This window comes from Typopeltis vanoorti, chromosome 10 (assembly GCF_054136105.1).
Source record: "Typopeltis vanoorti isolate ZY-2024b chromosome 10, IOZ_Tvanoo_1.0, whole genome shotgun sequence".
Lineage (NCBI taxonomy): Eukaryota > Metazoa > Arthropoda > Arachnida > Uropygi > Thelyphonidae > Typopeltis > Typopeltis vanoorti.
Genome location: NC_143558.1, coordinates 46,646,876 through 46,666,742, shown reverse-complemented (window position 1 = coordinate 46,666,742; position 19,867 = coordinate 46,646,876). Strand labels below are relative to the sequence as shown.

The 19,867-nt window shown below is 36.3% G+C and overlaps 1 protein-coding gene across 1 annotated transcript in view; it reads left to right on the top strand.

Moving 5' to 3' along the window:
• Positions 1-19,867, top strand: part of LOC150102389 (endoribonuclease Dicer-like) — a 187,215-nt gene that overhangs the window by 73,816 nt on the left and 93,532 nt on the right. The window contains 2 exon segments of the mRNA XM_090399451.1: positions 1,417-1,492; positions 17,671-17,816. Of these exon segments, the coding sequence (XP_090255577.1) occupies positions 1,417-1,492; positions 17,671-17,816 (222 nt within the window).

The window sequence follows — 19,867 nt, the reverse complement described above, 5'->3', positions numbered from 1 at the left end:
ATTTTTGTTTGGTGTCATAATGTTAATGCTTTGCATTCCATAAATCTGTTGCACCACCCAGGCGAAGCAAGAAAAGATGAAATACTTGGTGTGTCCTTGAATTTACCATTCTTGAGTTGTAGAGCTCGAAAATGAATTGCATTTCTTGTTACTATAATGCCATCTTGTCATTGCATCAAAATCCATTCAATTAGCTCTTCTTCGAGTTCTGGAAAGGATGCTACATCTCTATGACGGGCACGTTTCGTTTTGGGGATTTTTTTAAGACTGTCTTTTTGCTTACGCCAAAGTCTAATATTACTCTCTGCTACACCAAATTCTCACATAGCAACACTGTTATTATGTTCTTCTGCAAACTGCACGACACGCAATTTAAATCCTGCTTCAAAAGATGAATGTTTATGTTTCTATTGGCTCATTTTCATGCTAGGTTTGTTTAACGAATAATATTTAAAATGAACTGTGGTTAAACTGATACAACTGTGCTAATATCCTGCCAAGGGGGTGGGATATTAGCACTACTTACATTACTGGCTTTATACACAGATACGATGCACGCTTGGTTGCCGAATACGAGTGGGTCAAGTAGATTTGGTTGCATAGGCATTAGGTAATATATATTGTGTGTGCAAGTCTAATAAGAGGTTATATTTTTTAAGATCCGCATATAATACGAACCCCTAACTTTAGACCATAAATTTTAACCATAAATTTTTCGCATTATATGCGATAATATACGGTAGATTGTCTGCCATTTCCTTTTTAAAGAAATGGATTGGGAGGTCAATCTGTTTCCTCTAAATTCATTGTAGCTAACTTTGTAACATAACAACCTTTCTCTGGTCCTTAGGAAGTAAGTGTGTTATGTATGTATCATCTGTGCCTATGCATACACACACGTTCACTAAGTATTAGAATGGGGTTTTACAGATTTGGATAGTGAAAAAGACAAATATCATTTACATTTCTAACAAAGCTAGATACAGTGTCAATTCAGTAAAACTAGTGATGCTTTTTCTGAACTTCACTCACCCAAGATTTTGTCTAAGAGTGAAAAGTATTAATCAACTCATTTTGTCATGCATCTTTACATGCTAGTTTGCTGAACTATCATGTGAAGCTTATTATGTACTTCACTTCAAAGGTAAGGAAACACAACTATATAGAATATTAGTGAGCCATCACTGTGACAACTTTAATGAACCATTTTTCAAGATTTATTCATTACCATTAAGCACAACCCAAATTAAATGCTGTAATGAACTTGAAGCAGGATAATATTGACTGTTCTCCAGCTTTTATGCAGGCTCTGTTCATAATGGAACTTAATTATTTTTAATTCTGATAGTTTTATATATATATCTTTATATTTGTATATTAGATCATTATATTTAAGTAATAGAGAATTCATGATAGGGTGATCTTATGCCAAATAAACAACTAGCAAAGATGGCTGCAGCATTGAAGGCTTGTGAAGAGCTGCATAAAGCAGGTAATATATATATATATTTTATTTTTTATTTTTAAATATTATTCTTATTATTCCCGTGGAAAGGCTTAGATGTTGGTTATGCATTTTTTACTAAATGATTTAAGGAAATTACAACGTCAACTAGGATATACATTAAAATTAATTTTAATATATTTCAATATTTCGGCAACGTCACATTGCCATTTTCAAGAAACTTAAGAACAAGGCACGTGCACGCAGGCACAACAAACAGTAAGTGAGGAAGAAGCAGGAAGCTATTATTTCTCCTAAAGTCCTAATGGTGTCCCCTAGCGGGCAATGTTGGGCGATTGGGCTGAAGGTCTTCTGATGTAGGTTTCCCAAATTTGTTTTTGTCAAATTTGACTTATCTACAGGGATAGAATGTGATGGATTTAATCTTTTCAGGGAGGATAGAATAGACAAGATGGAGTTGGGTATTGCTGATGATAGCCGATGATTGCAGCCAACAAGAAGGAGTCAATCAGACAAATGGCAGTTCTTTTGAGTCAGTATGGTGTGAGATTGTGGTCAATAGGGCAAAATATAAAATTTGTTGCTTCTATAGACCAGGGGGTGCCAGGGATGATGTGGAAGACATGCATTAGCAAATTAGTACAATGAGTGTTAGTCAAGTAATTATTATGGGTGGGGGGGGGGAGGACTTCAGCTTCAGAGACATAGAGTGGAAGGAGGAAAGATCACGTGGCAGGAAGAAAATGGAATTTATACACTTACTGAGAAGAGAATTACTTGAAGCAGAATGCGATGGAGGGTACTCAAGGTACTAGAGTATTGGATTTTGTTATAGGATCAGAAGACATGTGCATAACTAAGGTGGCTACATTTCGTCCAATTGAAGAAAGTGATCAGGAAGTAACAAAAGTGCAGCAATTCCAGTTCAGAAGGGATATATGTGGAACTACAAGATGGTGATTATGATCCATTTAGGAGAGGCAGCTTGAAGCAGTACCATGGAATAAAGATCTGCAAGGGAATGATGTTCACAGGTATGGAGGATAGTCGAGAGGAATCTGTAAGCATTATCACACTGTATACCCAAAGTCAGGAAGGTAAATCGGGTAGGAGTTAGATAGATGAGTAATATCATTAAGCAAGAGTTATAAAAAAAGAAAATGTGTGAAGTGTTTATAAGGAGAAAAGTGACCATTTAACTCATGAACAGTACATGGAATAAGCAAGAAAGGTGAGCAGCATGGTAAGGAAGGCAAAATAAGATTACGAGAAGAAGTTAGCCAAGCAGGTGAAAGGAAATCCTAGAGGTTTTTTTTTTTTTTTTTTTTTTTTTTATGTGGTAAGTACTAGGAAGGATAACTTTAATGAGTGCAGATGGTATAGAAGTAACAGAGGCAGATGATATTGTTGAGCTATTGAGTGACCATTTGGCAGGGATATATAATCTAAGTAGATAGGAAATTAATAATGATGTAAATTTTTCATGTAGTACTATCATATCCTGTACACCCCTTGTGGGTACATAGCAGGAATTTGATGAGGATGATATAATCTAAGTGATATTGTTATAGCACAGGTGATGAGAGACTGATTGTTGAGAACAGAGGTTGATTACTTGGACATACTTAGGATATTGCAGAACTTTAATGCAAATACAGGTATGGGATATGGGATTTTGAGAGAATGTGCAGGGGGAACTGGCGATGCCTTTGATTTAGACTGTTTAAGTCTTAGCTCTGGCAAAGTCTCAAGAGAGTGGATGGTGGACAAAATAATTCCTTTGCATAAATGAGGATCTAAGTCTGTGGTAGCAAATTATAGATCAATCAGTACCTCAGTGTAAAAGTACTGGAAAAGTTAGTCAAAAAAAAATTCAGAAATGGGTGGATAAAAATATGAAATTTTATGAGGGGTAGCACAGCTCGATAAAACATGGATCATGCCTTAGTAATCTCCTATAACTTTTTATAATAGAGTGACAGCTGAGTTGGATAAAAGGAAATGGCTACACAGTGATACTACTGAATTTTGCAAAACATAATGGAGGTCAATTTAATGTCTATTACACAAACTACAACAATTGGGGATGGATGTGAAACTGTTGATATGGATAAAAGGGTGACTGAATGGATAGATACCAACAAGTAGTGTATGGAGGAACAGAATTCAGGAGAAGACAGATGACAAGTGGTGTTTGCAGGGCTCTGTGCTTGGACCACTGCTGTTTAATTGCTGCATAAATGATATAGGAAAAATTGAATAGAGATATTCAGTTGTTTGCTGATTATGCAAAATTGGGTAAGATAATGGAGGTGATGTAAAGAGCTTGCAGGATGTATATGTGCATGCTTTGACAGTATGGGAAAAACATAATGGATGTCAATTTAATGTGGAAAAGTGTAAAGTTATGCATTTTGCGATACAAAGATTACAAGCTGTGTACCACATTTAGTGAACTCCAGGAAATTGATGAAGCTAGGGATCTCTAGGTAGTAAATAGAGAGTTGAAGTTTAGAGAGCATATTGCTAAAGTAGGCAGGGCAGCTCACTTGATTATTGTCTACCACATATGGATTTCTTTGCTCATATCTGGTGTCCAGGGTTTCTTGGGGATGAAGAAGTGATGGAGAGGATCCAGAGGTTAGTAACCAAGATGTTGAGTGGTCTGTGGAATGCTTCCTATGAGGATAGATTGAGGTTTGTGGATTGCAAAAGTTAGTTGATAGGCAAAAAAAGGAGGATGTGATAGCAACATTTAAGTTAGTCGAAGGATTGTATACAGTTAATACAAAGGAAATATTTCAGACCTTGGCTAGAGATGGGGCAGAACAAGAGGTCACCTCTGAAAGTTGGGCCAGAGGGTAGTTAGGAAAGGTGTGAGGATTAGATTTTTCACTTGGAAAGTGGTGAGTGGATGGAATGGATTACCTCACTCATTTGCGAGCTCTTTGTCCATTGATGTTTTCAAGGAGAAGTGTGATAGGTATTGTGTTGATAGTTTGGATCATCCAAATTAAGTCTTAGGACTCCATGGAGGTGCCCTTGAAACAATAATAATAATAATAATCAGTCCAAAAATTGTACGGGGATAAAATCCGGAAAATGAAAGGCAATATAGAACACATTGTTTGTTTACCTTAGACCATAATGGAAGTGTTATTGCTGATCCCAAAGCCATTGTAGACACTCTGGGAGAAACTTTTGCTAGAATCTCATCAACAGCTTCATATCCTCCTGAATTTTTAATTCTGAAAGAACAGCAAGAGAAACAAAGGCTAAATCTTTCTTCCAATGTTCTTGAGCCATACAATCAGCCATTTGTTAAGGAGGAACTAAAAAGAGCTCTCCTTTCATCTCACACTAATGCAGTAGGGATTGATGATATCCATTATGAAATGATAAAACATCTACCATCATCTTCTCTGGATCTCCTTCTCTTATTATACAATAGAATGCTTGCAGAGGAAGAGCTTCCAAATTCTTGGCATAAGTCAATTGTCATTGCTATCCTAAAACCAGGAAAAGATCCAACACAAGTAAATAATTATTGACCCATTGCTCTGACCAGCTGTCTTTGTAAGATACTAGAGAAAATGGTTAATGCCAGACTTCTCTGGTATGTGGAAAGCAACAATCTTCTCTCCAATACACAATGTGGGTTCCATAGACATCGCTCAACTTTAGACCATTTGGTCCATTTAGAAACTTGTATAAAAGATGCATTTCTGAAGCAAGAACACCTTGTTTCAGTTTTTTTTTGACATGGAAAAAGCTTATGACACAGCCTGGAGATGATGTGGCATATTAAAAGACCTCTATAACCTGGTTCTTAAAGGACACCTTCCTGTATTTATTAAAAATTTTCTTTTCAGGGGAATTTTCCAAGTCAGAGTGAGAAATAAGCTATCTCGATCATATAATCAAGAACAGGGTGTTCCCCCAAGGCTCTGTCTTAAGTGTGACACTTTTCGCTGTTAAAATCAACTCAATCACCGAACAGCTTCCTCCCACTTTAGACAATGCTCTATATGTTGATGACTTCACAATTTACTTCCCCTATGAGGGTAATTGAAAGACAACTTCAGCAAGCAATTGATCATGTTTCTCTGTGGTCTCTTAGTAATGGGTTTAGGTTTTTGAACAGAAAAAAGTGTCTGTGTGCGCTTCTATCGAAAACGCACTCTTCATGCAGATCCTGAATTAAGAATGGGGTGCACTATTATTCCAGTAACTACAGAAGCCAAGTTCTTGGGACGGATCTTTGACAATAAACTTACATTTCTAGCATGCATTCATCAACTAAGAGAAAAGTGCAAGAGAGCGTTGAACCTTCTTTGCACTCTATCCTCTATGGAGTGGGCTGCTGATTGAGTTTCATTGCTCCATCTTTATCGTGCACTCATGCGTTCAAAGCTGATTATGGGTCTCAAGCCTAACCTGCGATGGTTGGATTCCATCCATCATCAGGGTATATGGATAGCTACTGGTGCTTTTCGCACATAACCCACTCAGAGTCTTTATGTTGAAGCAAATGAACCAGCTCTATCACTTCGATGGAAACAGTTGTCTCTTAATTATGCCCTAAAGAGACTAGTCCATGTAGGATGATCATCCTACATGGACTAGTCTCTTTTCTCTGCACTAGGAAGCTCAATACCACACACTTCAAACTGCCATATGTCCTTTTGGTATGCATTTTAAAGAGACTATGCAAGCTCTTGGTATAAATGTTGACAACATTGCCTACACATAACAGCATCCCTCCATGGCAGGTTTGCACACCATCCTGCAGCCTCTCACTTTTTCAGCTACAGAAATTTCATATTCCATCATCTGTCTACTCCAATTATTTAATGCACACAGAGCAACACATTCTGATTTCTTGTCTATCTATACTGATGGTTCAAAAACTAATACCTCTGTTGACTGTGCTGCTGTGTTTCCTGACATTATTATCTCCGACCAGATCCCACCTGATTGCAGTAATTATACAGCAGAGTTACATGCCATTCAGCTTGCACTTGTTCATATAAAAGAAAACTGCTACCAAAAGTGTATAATTTATACAGACTCATTGAGCTGTTTACAGGCTATCTCCTCTCGTATGTATAATCCACATCCAGTACTTTATGAGGTGTTATACCTGTTTCACAAAATGAAAATCCTTAATTTTGATGTTCAGTTGTGCTGGATTCCCAGCCACATTGGAATTAAGAGAAATGAGGCTGCAGCTGCTAAATCAGCTCAAACTTTCTCCAAGTACTGTTTGACAGTACCATATACAGACTGCAGACAGTTTATACAATCAAAGCTAATTGCTCAATTGCATCATCATAGCAGGAAGCATTAACAAACAAATTATGACATTAAACCAGAAATTAAGCATTGGCATTCTAGTCAACGAATAAAGAGAAGAGAGGAAATTGTTCTCACTAGGCACTGCATAAGTCACAGTCATCTTACACATTCTTATTTACTGACAGCTAATGACCCTCCCATGTGTGAAAATGCAATACACATCTCGCTATTTATCATATACTGGTAGAGTGCCAGTACTTTGCATGAGAGAGGAATGAAATTTTTGTCTAGCTGGCCAGACCATATAAACTCGGGCAGATGCTGACAGACTCGGGCAGATTGCACGATGTTTTTAATTTTTTACAAAGAATTAATTTATACAAACACATTTGACTGTAATTTTGTTTACATGTAAATACTGTATTGCTTCACTTAACTTTTGTACATATATATATATTACAAAATATGTAATCTTTTGTGATGTATGTGTGCAGGAGTTGAGCACTAATGTATATAAAAAGAAACCAAACTTTTTGAAAATAGAAGAAACTAGTGGCGCCACCTGTTGTATCTTTTTGTTGTCAAAAGCGGCAACCTTCATTAGTGCTGTGTCAACTGTTTATGACATTTGTTTTATTAGAAGCTGAGTTATAGTGCCAAGATTGACAGTGTGTTTTGACAAACGGTCGGAAAATGAGTTTCAAACAGAGAGCTGCGATTGACTTGTGTGTGTTAAACTTGGTAAAAGTTTTACCGGAATGCATCGAATGCTTCAAAAAGTATACGGTGATGAATGCTTATCTAGTACTCAAGTTTATGAGTGGTTTAAGTGATTTCAAAGTGGTCGTGAGACGCTTGAGGACAACAAAAAGCCGGGCCGTCCAAAAACTGGACTGAGTGAAGTTAACATCTAAAAAGCGCATGATTTCATCAAAGAAAACCCAAAATCGTCAATGAAAAGATCGAATTCATGATTTGTTTCCTACAAGTTGACCGATGACCAAAAAATGTATCAAATTGAACACTGCAAGGACCTCATTAAAACTGTTTGTAAGAACTCATACTTCCTTGAAACGATCGTTACTGGTGGTGACCAAACTTGGTGTTTTGAGTATGAGCCCAAAACAAAGTTCCAGAGTGCTGAGTGGAGACCACCAGAAGAGAGGCATCCGAAAAAAGTCGCTTGGAGAAGTCAAAAGTAAAGACAATGCTGATTTGTTTCTATGATTCCAAGGGCATTATCCACAAAGAATTCATTCTGCCTGGCCAAACGGTCAATGATGAGTTTTATCTCGAAGTTTTGAAGCGATTGATAGTGAGAATTCATCGCGTATGGCGTGAATATCGTGATGACGACCATTTGTCAAAAGACACTGTCGTTCTTGGCACTATAACTCGACTTCTAATGAAACAAATGCCATAAACAGTTGACACAACACTAAAGAAGGTTGCCGCTTTCGACAACAAAAAGATACAATAGGTGGTGCCACTAGTTTCTTTTTGGACAGAGGGTGTATTATTCATTAATTTAATTTCTGACCAATCATGTATTTCTGTAGCCTAGTGTTACCTTGTTGTAATTTTGTTAATATGTAAATACCACACTGCTAAACTTAATTTTTATGCATACATATCGTATCATAATTCCTCTTTAACTTTCTGTATTACTACATTTGTTGTAATCTTATATGTAGATACTGCATTCCTTGGCTTGGTGTTGTACGTGCATTTTGTTTATTAACTTGTATTGTTGTCTAATTATGTACTGCCTTAAATGCTGCAGTAATTTTGTTTATATGTAGATACTGCATTGCCCAGCTTAACTTTTGTGCATACATATTATTTACTATTTTTTTGACTAATTATGTATTGCTGTAGGGCGTCTTGTATATTTGTATAATGTTTTTGTAAATTTGTTTATATGTAGATACCACATTGCCAAATTTTATTTTTATGCATAGATGTTGCATAATAATTCCTTTTTGGCTATTTATATATGGCTGTAAAAACATTTGTTATAATTTTATATAACTATATATAGATACTGCATTCCTTGGTTTGATGTCTTGTATACACATTTTGTTTATTTAACTTGTATTGTTGACAATTTTTGTATTACTGTAACCTTTAACCTAGTGTGTTGCTGTTCCCTCTGCAGCAATTCTGTTTCTATGTAGGTGCTGCTTTGTAGAACCTAATTTTTGTACAGGCATATTGCTTACAATTTTCTTTAACTGCTTATGTATAGTTGTAATCTTAGTATGGCCAGTATGACCTTTGTAGTTTTTGTGCCAAATAGACTATAAACCAAACCAAACCTACAATGCGCTGTCTTGGTAGGCATCCATGAGGTATTGAACAAGAACAGGCTAGTAGTTTGAGATTTACGTAACCAAAATGTTTCTTAATTATTTAAACTGCACATGTGTTATGATGGTACAACATAATCAATTACCATATCAGCAGAAAACATACAAGGTCTGTCTGGGAAGTTCCTGAACTTTTTAAATAAAAATTTTCCTTTCTAATTTAGAAGTTATTCAGCCTTGTTGCCTCAAAAGTGCTCTCCTCCACTTTGTATACATCACTGCCAGCATTTTCTCTGTCATTTTCTGGAACGCTTCTTTTGGGATGCTGCTAGTTATTTTTTCTTTATTGAGTCAATTGACTCAAAACATCAGCCTTTTGATGTCAATTTCAATTTGGGGTATAAAAAAAAGTCTGCTGGTGTGAAGTCAGACAAGTAAGCAGGTTGTAGACCGATCATTGTTTCCTGTTTTGCCAAAAATTCACAGATTAGTAATGCTGTGTGTGTGTGTGTGCATTATCATGATGAAGCATCAATCAGATTTCCCTCCAAGCATCGGGCCTTTTTTTTCTGATAGCTCATGAAGACTTTGAATTACCTCAAGATAATACTCCTTGTTCACTGTCTTGCCTTGTGGAAAAAATTAATGGTGAAAAATGCACTCATAATTGTAAAAAACTGTCTTCATTACTTTGAGTTTGACTTCACTTGTCTAGCTTTTTTGGGTCATGGTGACCCTTTTAACACCCACTGTGATGATTGAGTTTTGTTTCGATGTCATAGCCATAAACCCACGTCTCATCCCTGATAATGATGTTTTTTAAAAAGTTTCCATCCTTGTAAGCTCGACTGAAAAGCTCTTGGCTCACATCAACTCGAATTTGATTTTGATTGTCAGTCAAAAGGCGAAGCACAAATTTGGCTGCAATGCAATGCATGCCTAAATTTTGTGTAAGAATCTCATGACAAACTGTTTTTGAAATGTTTACTTCTTCAGTACCTCACAAAGAGTTAAATGGCAACTAGAATGGATGTCTTCATGAACATTTGCAACATTTTCATCTGTTTTCATCGTTGATGGGCATCCTGAAAGGGTATCATTGTCGACTGAAGTTTGGCCATCTTCAAAACATTTCCACCAGTTGTATGTCTGAGCCTAGCCTAAAGCCTCATTCCCTAATGCTGTTTTTAACATTTTAATTGTCTCCATGAAAGATTTTCACAATTTAGCACAAAACTCACACAAATTCATTGATCATGAAAATTGCTCATTTTTTACAATAAAAAATTGCCAGACACACCGAACCTGTATTGAAACAAACAGATGTGGTACAGTAACTAAGCAAAATATCACATTGTGGTTTTTGCTAAGCTATTTCCCAATGTTGCTGCTGGTCTGCAGCATAAGAAGCATGCATCTGGTAGTACTTGTTGGCACGATAATTCAAAGGTTTTGGAATTTCCCAGACAAAACTCATATGTTTTCATCAGTTAACTTGAATGATCTTCAGTAAGTTAACTGATGTAATGACCTCAAACAGAATTGTAGATAGGTATTATTAGCACATGAAATATAAGTGGAACTACAAAAAAACTACAGAAGTATCATATGGAAATAATCAGTGTTACAAAGGATTAAAACAGGTTTCATCCTTCCAATAATCTGTATAAGATGATTCTTTCAGGTAATGAATGGATCAGAAAAGCAGCTGTAATATTTACGTACTAAACACCAAGTACTAAACTTCTTAAATGGAAGGCAATTTCAAGAAGAATGATGTGTGCAGATTGTTAAATATGTTTACTGTGCGCCATTGTTATGTCGTTACTTTTCCTAAAATATTTTACTTCCTTTATGAATTTTCCTCTCTACATTAACTACAAGACTTACAAAATTCCCTGACTCTAATATCTGTATCACTTCTTACATGTTCATTCTATAAGGAAAGCAAATTCTATATCTCTAGCTGATTCCTAATTTTACTCATGCTTACCCTGACTGTTAAAGGTTATTTCTTGCTAAAAGAAACTAATCCTCTAATTTCTTTCTGGGGCCGTCTCCTCTTCAGATATTGACAAATTTATTTTTTAAAGCTGCACCAGCCAATATCTTAGAATAGAGGGGACTCTTATTCAGGGAGACTTTTCCAGACTTTTGGTGCACATAGGTGAATAAATTTAGCGCTTAAACTCATAAATTAAACACTTTACTGTATCTAAGTAAATTCTGGTTTGCAGTCATAACCTCTATAACAACATGTTATACCTTTCTTTCAATTCCTCCCTGCTATGGCTCAGATTAATGAGTAGTAGTTTTGGTTCATATCACAGGCAAAACTCAGGTATAGATGAAAAAACATATTTATTGGAATCTAAAGACAATATACACTTTGACCAATCTCACTTTCAATTAGTTCAATGACATGCTAAATCAAACTGTATCAAACTGATTAATACTCTAATGCATGAACAATAAATCCTTCTTTTAAGTTAGAGATTAAACACACATAATATACACATTATACACTTCTAATCAATATTCTACCTACTATGTTGAAAGTTTATTTTTCACTTGGTTAGACTATAATAAATTTAGTTTAATCTTTTATCCAAGTGTGAGCAAACAAAGTTTGCGCCTGAAAGTATCTATTGCTCCACCTTTGCAATGAGTTTCCCGGTGTTGTACCACCTTATCCCAGTCCTGAAGATACTTTCAGGCGCAAACTTTGTTTGCTCACACTTGGATAAAGGATTAAACTAACTTTATTATATTCTACCTACTATGTTAGTCTTGCATATTAAACTAGTCACAATCATCTATAATCATTCCAGACAATTTGTCTTATGGACATTAGCCACTGCTAAATAATCACTTAAAGTTCTTAAATACTGTCCACACTCTATTATTACACTACAATGATCTTTCCCTTTTACTGACTGGGTAATTATACAACAAAATCTGTACTTTACCATTTCTTGGGGCAGGATCTCCAGGTCCGTCTGAACTGTCCTTCTTTGTTTGAATTACCTCTCAATACTTCCATAAGCCTGCGTCCACATGGTGGGTCATTATGTTCATCAGATTAAGCTATGCTCTGCACCTGGCAATCTGTTTCAGGGCCATCGTCGATTCTGCTGCCGGTTCTGGTATACATCTGCGATATTATTCCGTCGGAATTTTCAGCGAAGGAGTGAAGACAGCATATGCCGACATCTCACACTTTAGCATCGGCAGAAATTCAGACATCGAAGGGAAAGGCGCATCGTCCGATATCATACCATCGCCAAGAAACACAATAAAGAACTACCGGTCCATGGGAGAAGTCGAATCATCATCCAACAAAATAGGCAAAAATTAGCCTTGAGAAAGGGGTGCAAACCCTTTTTATTCTCCCTTCACTTCCCCTTTTTAGCACCCTGTGACTCGCTGCGATAGCGTTCTCTTCTTTCTGCGTTCTTTTTCTCGCCCGCTACTTCCTACATCCGCAGGAATTTCGGCACATCGCAAGATCTCTAGCAGCGTCTTCCGGGAAACGAATGTGGTCGCTTTCCGAGATTGCCAACGCCTCAGGCCCCCCCCCCCCATGACCTTTGGACTATTGTTTACATCTAATTTACCCATTCATTGTATACATGATGCATTCATATAATACTAATTTATACACAAAGTTCTTTACATGGTATTACAATTCTACTAAAAGGAGGTAATTCTATTTCTATTTACAGTTATTACTTTATTTCTTCTGCTCGAGTACAAGTTTTTTTCTCTCAGCTGATTTTTCTGACTTCTTAAATCCTGAATGAATTGCTTCTTTAATAAAGTTCTTCATTCAGGATGTAAAGATGATGTTGTTTCACTGAAGCTGCCGATAGTGATGAAAGTGAGAAATTCTTGGAGTTATCTGTGGACAATTGAGAAGACATTGAAGATGAAGGAGATAAAACATCTGGTATCACCTTATAACTACCTCTCAACAGTTTAAATGTCTCAGTCATATCATCTCTTCTTCTATCTACCAAACTTTGCAGTCCACATTCCCTCAGTCTATCCTCTAACATTGTATGGTCCTGATATCATCTTTGTTATCCGCTTCTGTACTCTTTCCAATGTTAATTTATCCCCTTCAAATCATGGGGACCAAATTTGAACACAGTAGTCCAAGTATAGTCTGATCAGGGCATTATACGATGGAATGACAACTCTTTTACCTCTGCAGGTCAGCACCCTTTATAGTATTGCATTCTCTGTGTTACCTTCACCACCTTTGCAATATGTTCCCTGGATTTCAGGTTTCTATCAGTCATTACCCACAGATCCCTTGCTTTCCTCACTTCCTCCACTACAGTTCCTCCAACAGAGTATATAGCTTCCCATTGTTGGATCCCAAACTTTGACTTTAGCTGAATTAAACTGATAGCCCCATTCATTTGCCCATGTGAACATTTTATTCAAATCCTCTTTGAAGGGCTACCACATCTGCATTATTTATAACTCTTCCAGCTTCACATCATCTGAAAACAACTGAATATCCCCCTCCCATGCAATCTGTTAACAATTTCATTTATATAAAGGTTAAACAATACAGGTTGCAGTACTGAGTTCATTGGACCCTACTTATAACCTTCCTTGTTACCACTCCATACACAATTCTCTGATACCTATCAGACAGCTAATCCAATTCACTAACCTGACATACACACCCATGTACTGCAATTTAAATATCATCCTATCATGTTGCACCCTTCAAATGCTTTGTAAAATCCAAAAAAATGGCAGCAGATGACTTTCCCTCATCAACTGGTCTTGTCACTTTATTATAAAAGCAATCAGATTACTAATACAAGATTGCCTCTTAATAAATACATGCTGACTCTTACAGATAACTTTACTCTCATATGCCCAATGCTGTAAATGATCCTTCATTAATTTCCTCAAAATCTTAACTACTAATGAAATAAAAACTGCTGTATAATTTGACACCACCCTTATATAATGTTTTGCTTAATGGTTACCCGCCTTACATTTTGCGCCTTTCCACTGGCACTCTCATTGAAAAGCCAGATCAGTGGAGCTGTCAGTTCTTTAGTGCATTCTCTCAAAACCCATGGTGAAATCCCATCCAGTCCCATTGCTTTATTGACCTCCAGAGTACTCAGTATTTGAAACACACTCTCTTCTTGCACTTTAAACCTCAAACCTGCTCTATCCGTTTAGTATTAAAACCTACTTCTCCAGGATGAAATATCCCAATAAAGTGCTTATTGAAGAACTCCACTATGTCCTTTGCTTCAGTCACTCTACTCCCATTTTTATCCAAACATCATTCTTCCATAATTATTCCTCCTTCTACTGGCCGCATAATGAAAGAATTTATTAGGATTTGCTTTGTATCTCTGGCTCAATCTATTCTCATATTCCAATTTTACCTTCTTTACCATGCTAGTCACTTTCCTGGCCTGAGTCTCATATTCTTCATGCATCTGCATTCCACCCCTTATATCTTTTCCATAACCTCTTTTTTTACCTACAATGCCCATTTGATATTGTTTGTCATCCACTTGACACTAAATTGTATTCTCTTTTTCACTCAAGATATAAATCATTGCTGCCAATAAATAATCCTTTACCAGTTCCAAAGCACTGGTGATATCTTGCCCTTCCAATTCCTTCATCCATGGATCTGTCCCAGGGTGATTTCTAAGATTATTATAATCACCTGTATTTTAATTCCACATATATTCCTTTCCCTTTGATTACTCCTGCATGTTTCTTCCTTCTAAGTCAAAACCACATGGTCACGATGGGCAGAGATTCCATCTTAGTCACAATCAGATCTTCTGATGCTATGACCAAATCCAAAACTCTTGAACCTCGTGTTCCTTCTACTATGTGTTGCCATTCCCTCAAAAATTCCAGAAATTATATTCCCTTGCTACTGCTACATGTAGTTTCCTCTTCCCAATTTATATTGCTATAGTCAAAATCTCCCATAACAGTCATTCTTTTCGCACTCTGCAAACTCAACTGCCTAAACATCTCCTGCTCTTCACCCTCTACGCTCCCTTACTTATAGTACCACCCTACTAAATATCCAGTCTGCCTACCTCCACCTCACACCATATGTTCTTAAATCCATTTGTCGCATTGGCTTCCAAATCTTCCACTCTGAGAGGACATAACTCATCACTTATCATAAGCAGTAGCACCACTGCCTTTGCCCTTCCTATCCTGCTAAAAAATGCTATACCCTGCTACTTCTATTCCTGTGTATGTCATCTAGTCTCAGTGATTCCAACAATCTTTGGACAGGCTGAGGCTGTCAGCACCACTGATTCATTCTCCTTTATTCCAGATACTCTTGGCATTAGTATAAAGAATAATCAATGATTTGTCACTGTTTCTATACCTATCATTATTCCTTCTAGACTCCACTGGATTTAGCTTTACATGATGTACTCCTCCTTCTCCAAAGCAACTATTCCCACAAGAGGCCACCCTTGCTTCTATCCACCTGATAATTCTAGTTTCCCTGCATTGATATGTTGACTTGTTCAAGAACAACATTTTCTCCAGATTCCTACATACTTCCTCTTTCAAATGCAAGCAGTCTCTGCATACACTTCTTTTCTGTTCTCAAATGCTCTCCAGGCATCCATGTAATCCAAGCCTCTCTTTTGACACATTCTGACTATCATACTATTCATTAGTGATGCTCTTCTCTGCAGCTCTGCATTATCATACCTAGGTAGCACACTCACTATCTTCCCCCTCTCAGTCTTCTATATAACCTCAGATCTTTCACCACAGTCTCTCAAGTCATTTGTGCCTATCATCACAATTATCTCATCCACTCTTTTCACCTTGCTTAATTGCCATAGTCACACAGTGTATCATTTCATTCTTTGTGGCAAACACTCCTCTACCATTCTATCTTGTACACCGCGGATCATGGAATCTCCATACATCACACCTCTTACCATTCTGTTCCTTCCTTACTCACCTGTACATCCTCACTTTTTCTCCTCTCATTTTCTCCTTGTTTTCCCACTTATCTGCCATCCTGTCATCTCTCATCCCTGGTCCAGCTCTCCTGCATTTTTCTCATTCCCTCTCTTTTACTGGTTTTCATATTCTCTCCTCTTCTGTCATTCTCTCTCACTCCTACTCTGATTCTCTTTGCATTCATTGTTTTTAGTCTCCTAATCTCGTATTTCATGCTATTGAACTCATTCCTCATATGTTCCACTTCTTTCAGCTCATATATCTTTCGGCAAGCTACCTATCCTCTCTTGACATTTCCTCCCAGTTAACACTATCTTCCACTTTCTTTCATTTTTCGAACCTTCTACACTCCCTAATTTTATATATTGTCATTCACATGCCACTTGTTTTCCCTCACCCTTGATCATGCTCGTCTCTCTTGTTCGGTATTCACCTGTTTCTGATTTAACACTGCCAATATCTGTTATGCTACTTTCTAAACCACAAAGTTCTTCCCATTTTCTGCGTTTTATGCAAACATGTATTATTGAAAGTAATGTCTTCAGTTCACGGTACGAGGATATATATATGGAATTTGAAACAGAAAGTGTTCACCATTTAGTTTTGAGCAAGGTAAAAATGAGTATAACAATCAAAATAAAATACAGGTTTTCCGGTTTCAAAATAATAAATACTGAGTAGTATTTTCATATATTAATTGTAGACTCAGATATATCAATATTATGAGAGAAAAGTGTAAAGGGTTGGAAATGAGAACCAAACTTTTAAGAGCCTAGTAGTAAAATCTCAAGAGAATAATGCTATTCGGTCAGATAAGCATTTGGTGATACTTTTCTGGCTGAATTAAAAAGTTAGAAAAAATAATAACTTCATGGTAGATTAAAGAAGTTAAAGAGACTGTCTTAGGAATAACTCTTATTGAAAGTTCCTGGCAAATATGTCAGGATATGCAAATCTCTCCACTTGCAAGAAAATAATAAAATTTGGATTTTTTTTTTCTTTTTGGGTAAATTAAAAAAAAAGTGATTCCTTATCTTATATGCCAGCCTGGTTGGCCGAGTAGTTAGCATATCTGCTCTCAAACAAATAGGCTGTGGGTTCAAATCCCACCGTGCGTATGGATGTTCATGATTGTCTTTAGGTGGAAGATGAATATCATCGTCTGGTGTGAGACCAGCCCTGCTTATTGGAGGCCTGAAGTGGCTTGAAAAAGTTCCATGTTTGGTCTCTAGAGCAGGTTTTCCAGGCTATGTAAAAAAATAAATGAAAAATACAAAAAAAAAAATATATATATATATATATATAAATTGATTAAAAAAAAATCCTTAGCCTACCTGCAATACAAAATGTACTATAGGTTTAAAAATAACCTTTCATGGGTGGGAGCAACTTAAAAAAAAAAATTGAAGATATGTTATTTTATTATGATGTGTGTGGCACATCTATAAATTTCATGATTAGATATATTTGGAATTCATTTACATGTCCTTTTATATCTGTGTGTGTGTGTGTGTGCAAAATTTTTTCTTTTTAAGCTGATGTGACTACAAATCCAAGAAATTCACTTGAAGAATTGATACGTTTTGCATTCTTTAGGAGAATTGGATAACAATTTTCTTCCCACTGGCAAGGAAGCAGTAAAATTCGAAGAAGATTTTTTGGATGAATTTGAAAAAGAAGTAATTCCTGAAGGTTCTGCTCGTCCAGGTACAACAAAAAGAAGGCAGTATTATTATAAACAGGTAGTACAGAAACTGCTATTCTTTTCTCTTTCCTTATCTTAGCATGTGCTATTTTTTAATGAAACTATTCTCTTCATTACCCATCAACAAAATTCACTAGAAAAGTAGCAATTTATATATTTTAAAAATGAGTTTTATCTATAATATTTAGTAGGTAGATAAACAACAGGAATCGATGCTTGCTCAAAATAGAAAATTATAGGTGATGACTCTAATCATTTAGATTATTCACATTTATATGGAAAAAGAAATAGTTTGTTATATTGAGAGTGTGGTAGTGAATTTCTTTCAGAAAGCTTTTATTCTAAGGTTTTATTTGGACCTTTTGTAGTTTGTTTGGTATGTTCTTTGTTTTCTTTTGGTTGTTTGCTGTGGTCACTAAGAGTCTCTTGCAAACACATGACTGTCTTCCAAAATTTGATTACTAGTGAGTCTTTGGATAGTTGATTAGGCCAATGTGCAACTCACATGACCTTTTGCAGTGATTGATGCTGGTGATATGTTTCCAGGAGGTACTAATGGTCATGAAGCATTTTCCCATGCGATATAACATTTTTCTTTTTCTCTTATGGTCTCTCTCTGAGACTTCCTCCACATTTATAAAATACATCTTGTAGACACTGCTTTTCTCAATTTTGGCTGTTTTGGAACCACAATTTCCAAGTTGCTTATGTTGATGCTATTAGCTTTTTTCATGTTTGCCTTGCAGTTTTAAAGTGCTCGAGATTTTAAAGTGTCTTGAAGTACTTCCTTTGCCCTCCTTAAATTTTGAGATTGGAAAATCTGTTTTGAAAGATGTATATCTGACATCATCCATCCAGCAAAGTAAGTGGCAATAATCATTGCCACAGTACTAGTGTAGCTGGCTTGTTTCAGTCAATATGCTTGATGTGCTATTTTTCCAGTGAATCTTATTTTTTGAGAGCAATGTTGGTAGTATTTTTTTTTTTGTTGTTGTTGTTTTCCAGATGTGTGCTTTTTGTGTGTGTGTGGTCCATATTTTGCATTCATAAAACAAAATTGGGAAGCCAACATTCCTATAAATCAAAAGTTTGGTATCCACATGGATATCCTGGTCATCAAAAACTAATTTTTTTCTCTCATTCATCTAAAAGTTACATTGGCACGTTTCAGAGGAACATACAAATTTCCTCATTAGTGGCAGTATATGCTGAGCGATGATTATCAAGCTAAGAGTTGATATTTTCTATTGTTATTCCATCTGTCTAATTGTAATAGATGTAATAGACACTTACACAGAAACACTCAGAGCAGGTTGGTAAAGTACTTGCATCCTTTAGATGTTTATTCTTATACCAGTTTTTTCATATGCCTTGAAAATGTTAACAATTTGAAGTTCACTTTCAGAATGGGAGGGCAGGCATTCTCATCAGCATATTGGACTTTCTCAAATAACATTTTGGTTGCCTTTGTTTTATATTGGAATTCATTAAAGTTAAAAAGTTTTGTTCCATCCAAGAGGGTATTTTGAGGAAGTTTTCCATAAGATAGAATTGTTGAAAAGACAGTGACGATCATGCATGTCTCTTTGCTTGTCACCTTTTTATTGTGAATGGATCTTCAAAATGTTGATCGCTCTTTCTGATCTTTGATCACTCCATCTTGGTTCATCTATCCCTGGTGAATTTTAATGGACAAACAATCTGATAGAATTTTTCCACATAGCTTCTCCTATGCCCTGATAATTAGAGCAGTCTCACATAACATTTTTTGGAGGTGACTATGAACAGAACATCTTTTAAATAACAGGTATATCTCTTTGCCCCAAATCTGAACATAGAGGATCTGAAGCTGGTGCTTGCTATGCCACTTTTTCTGAAAATGTCTTCAAGGATGCCATGCCATCAGGACCAGCAGCCCTATTGGATTTTACATGTTGGATAGCATATTCATATTCAGCCAGAAGAGGGAGAAGCGAGATTGTCTCTGATTGGCTCTTGGGAAATGTTGAGGAATTTATTATTGACAACTGTGTGTTGTAACTTAAAAGATTTTTAAAATGTTTCCTGCATTGAGAGCAGGGCCTACAA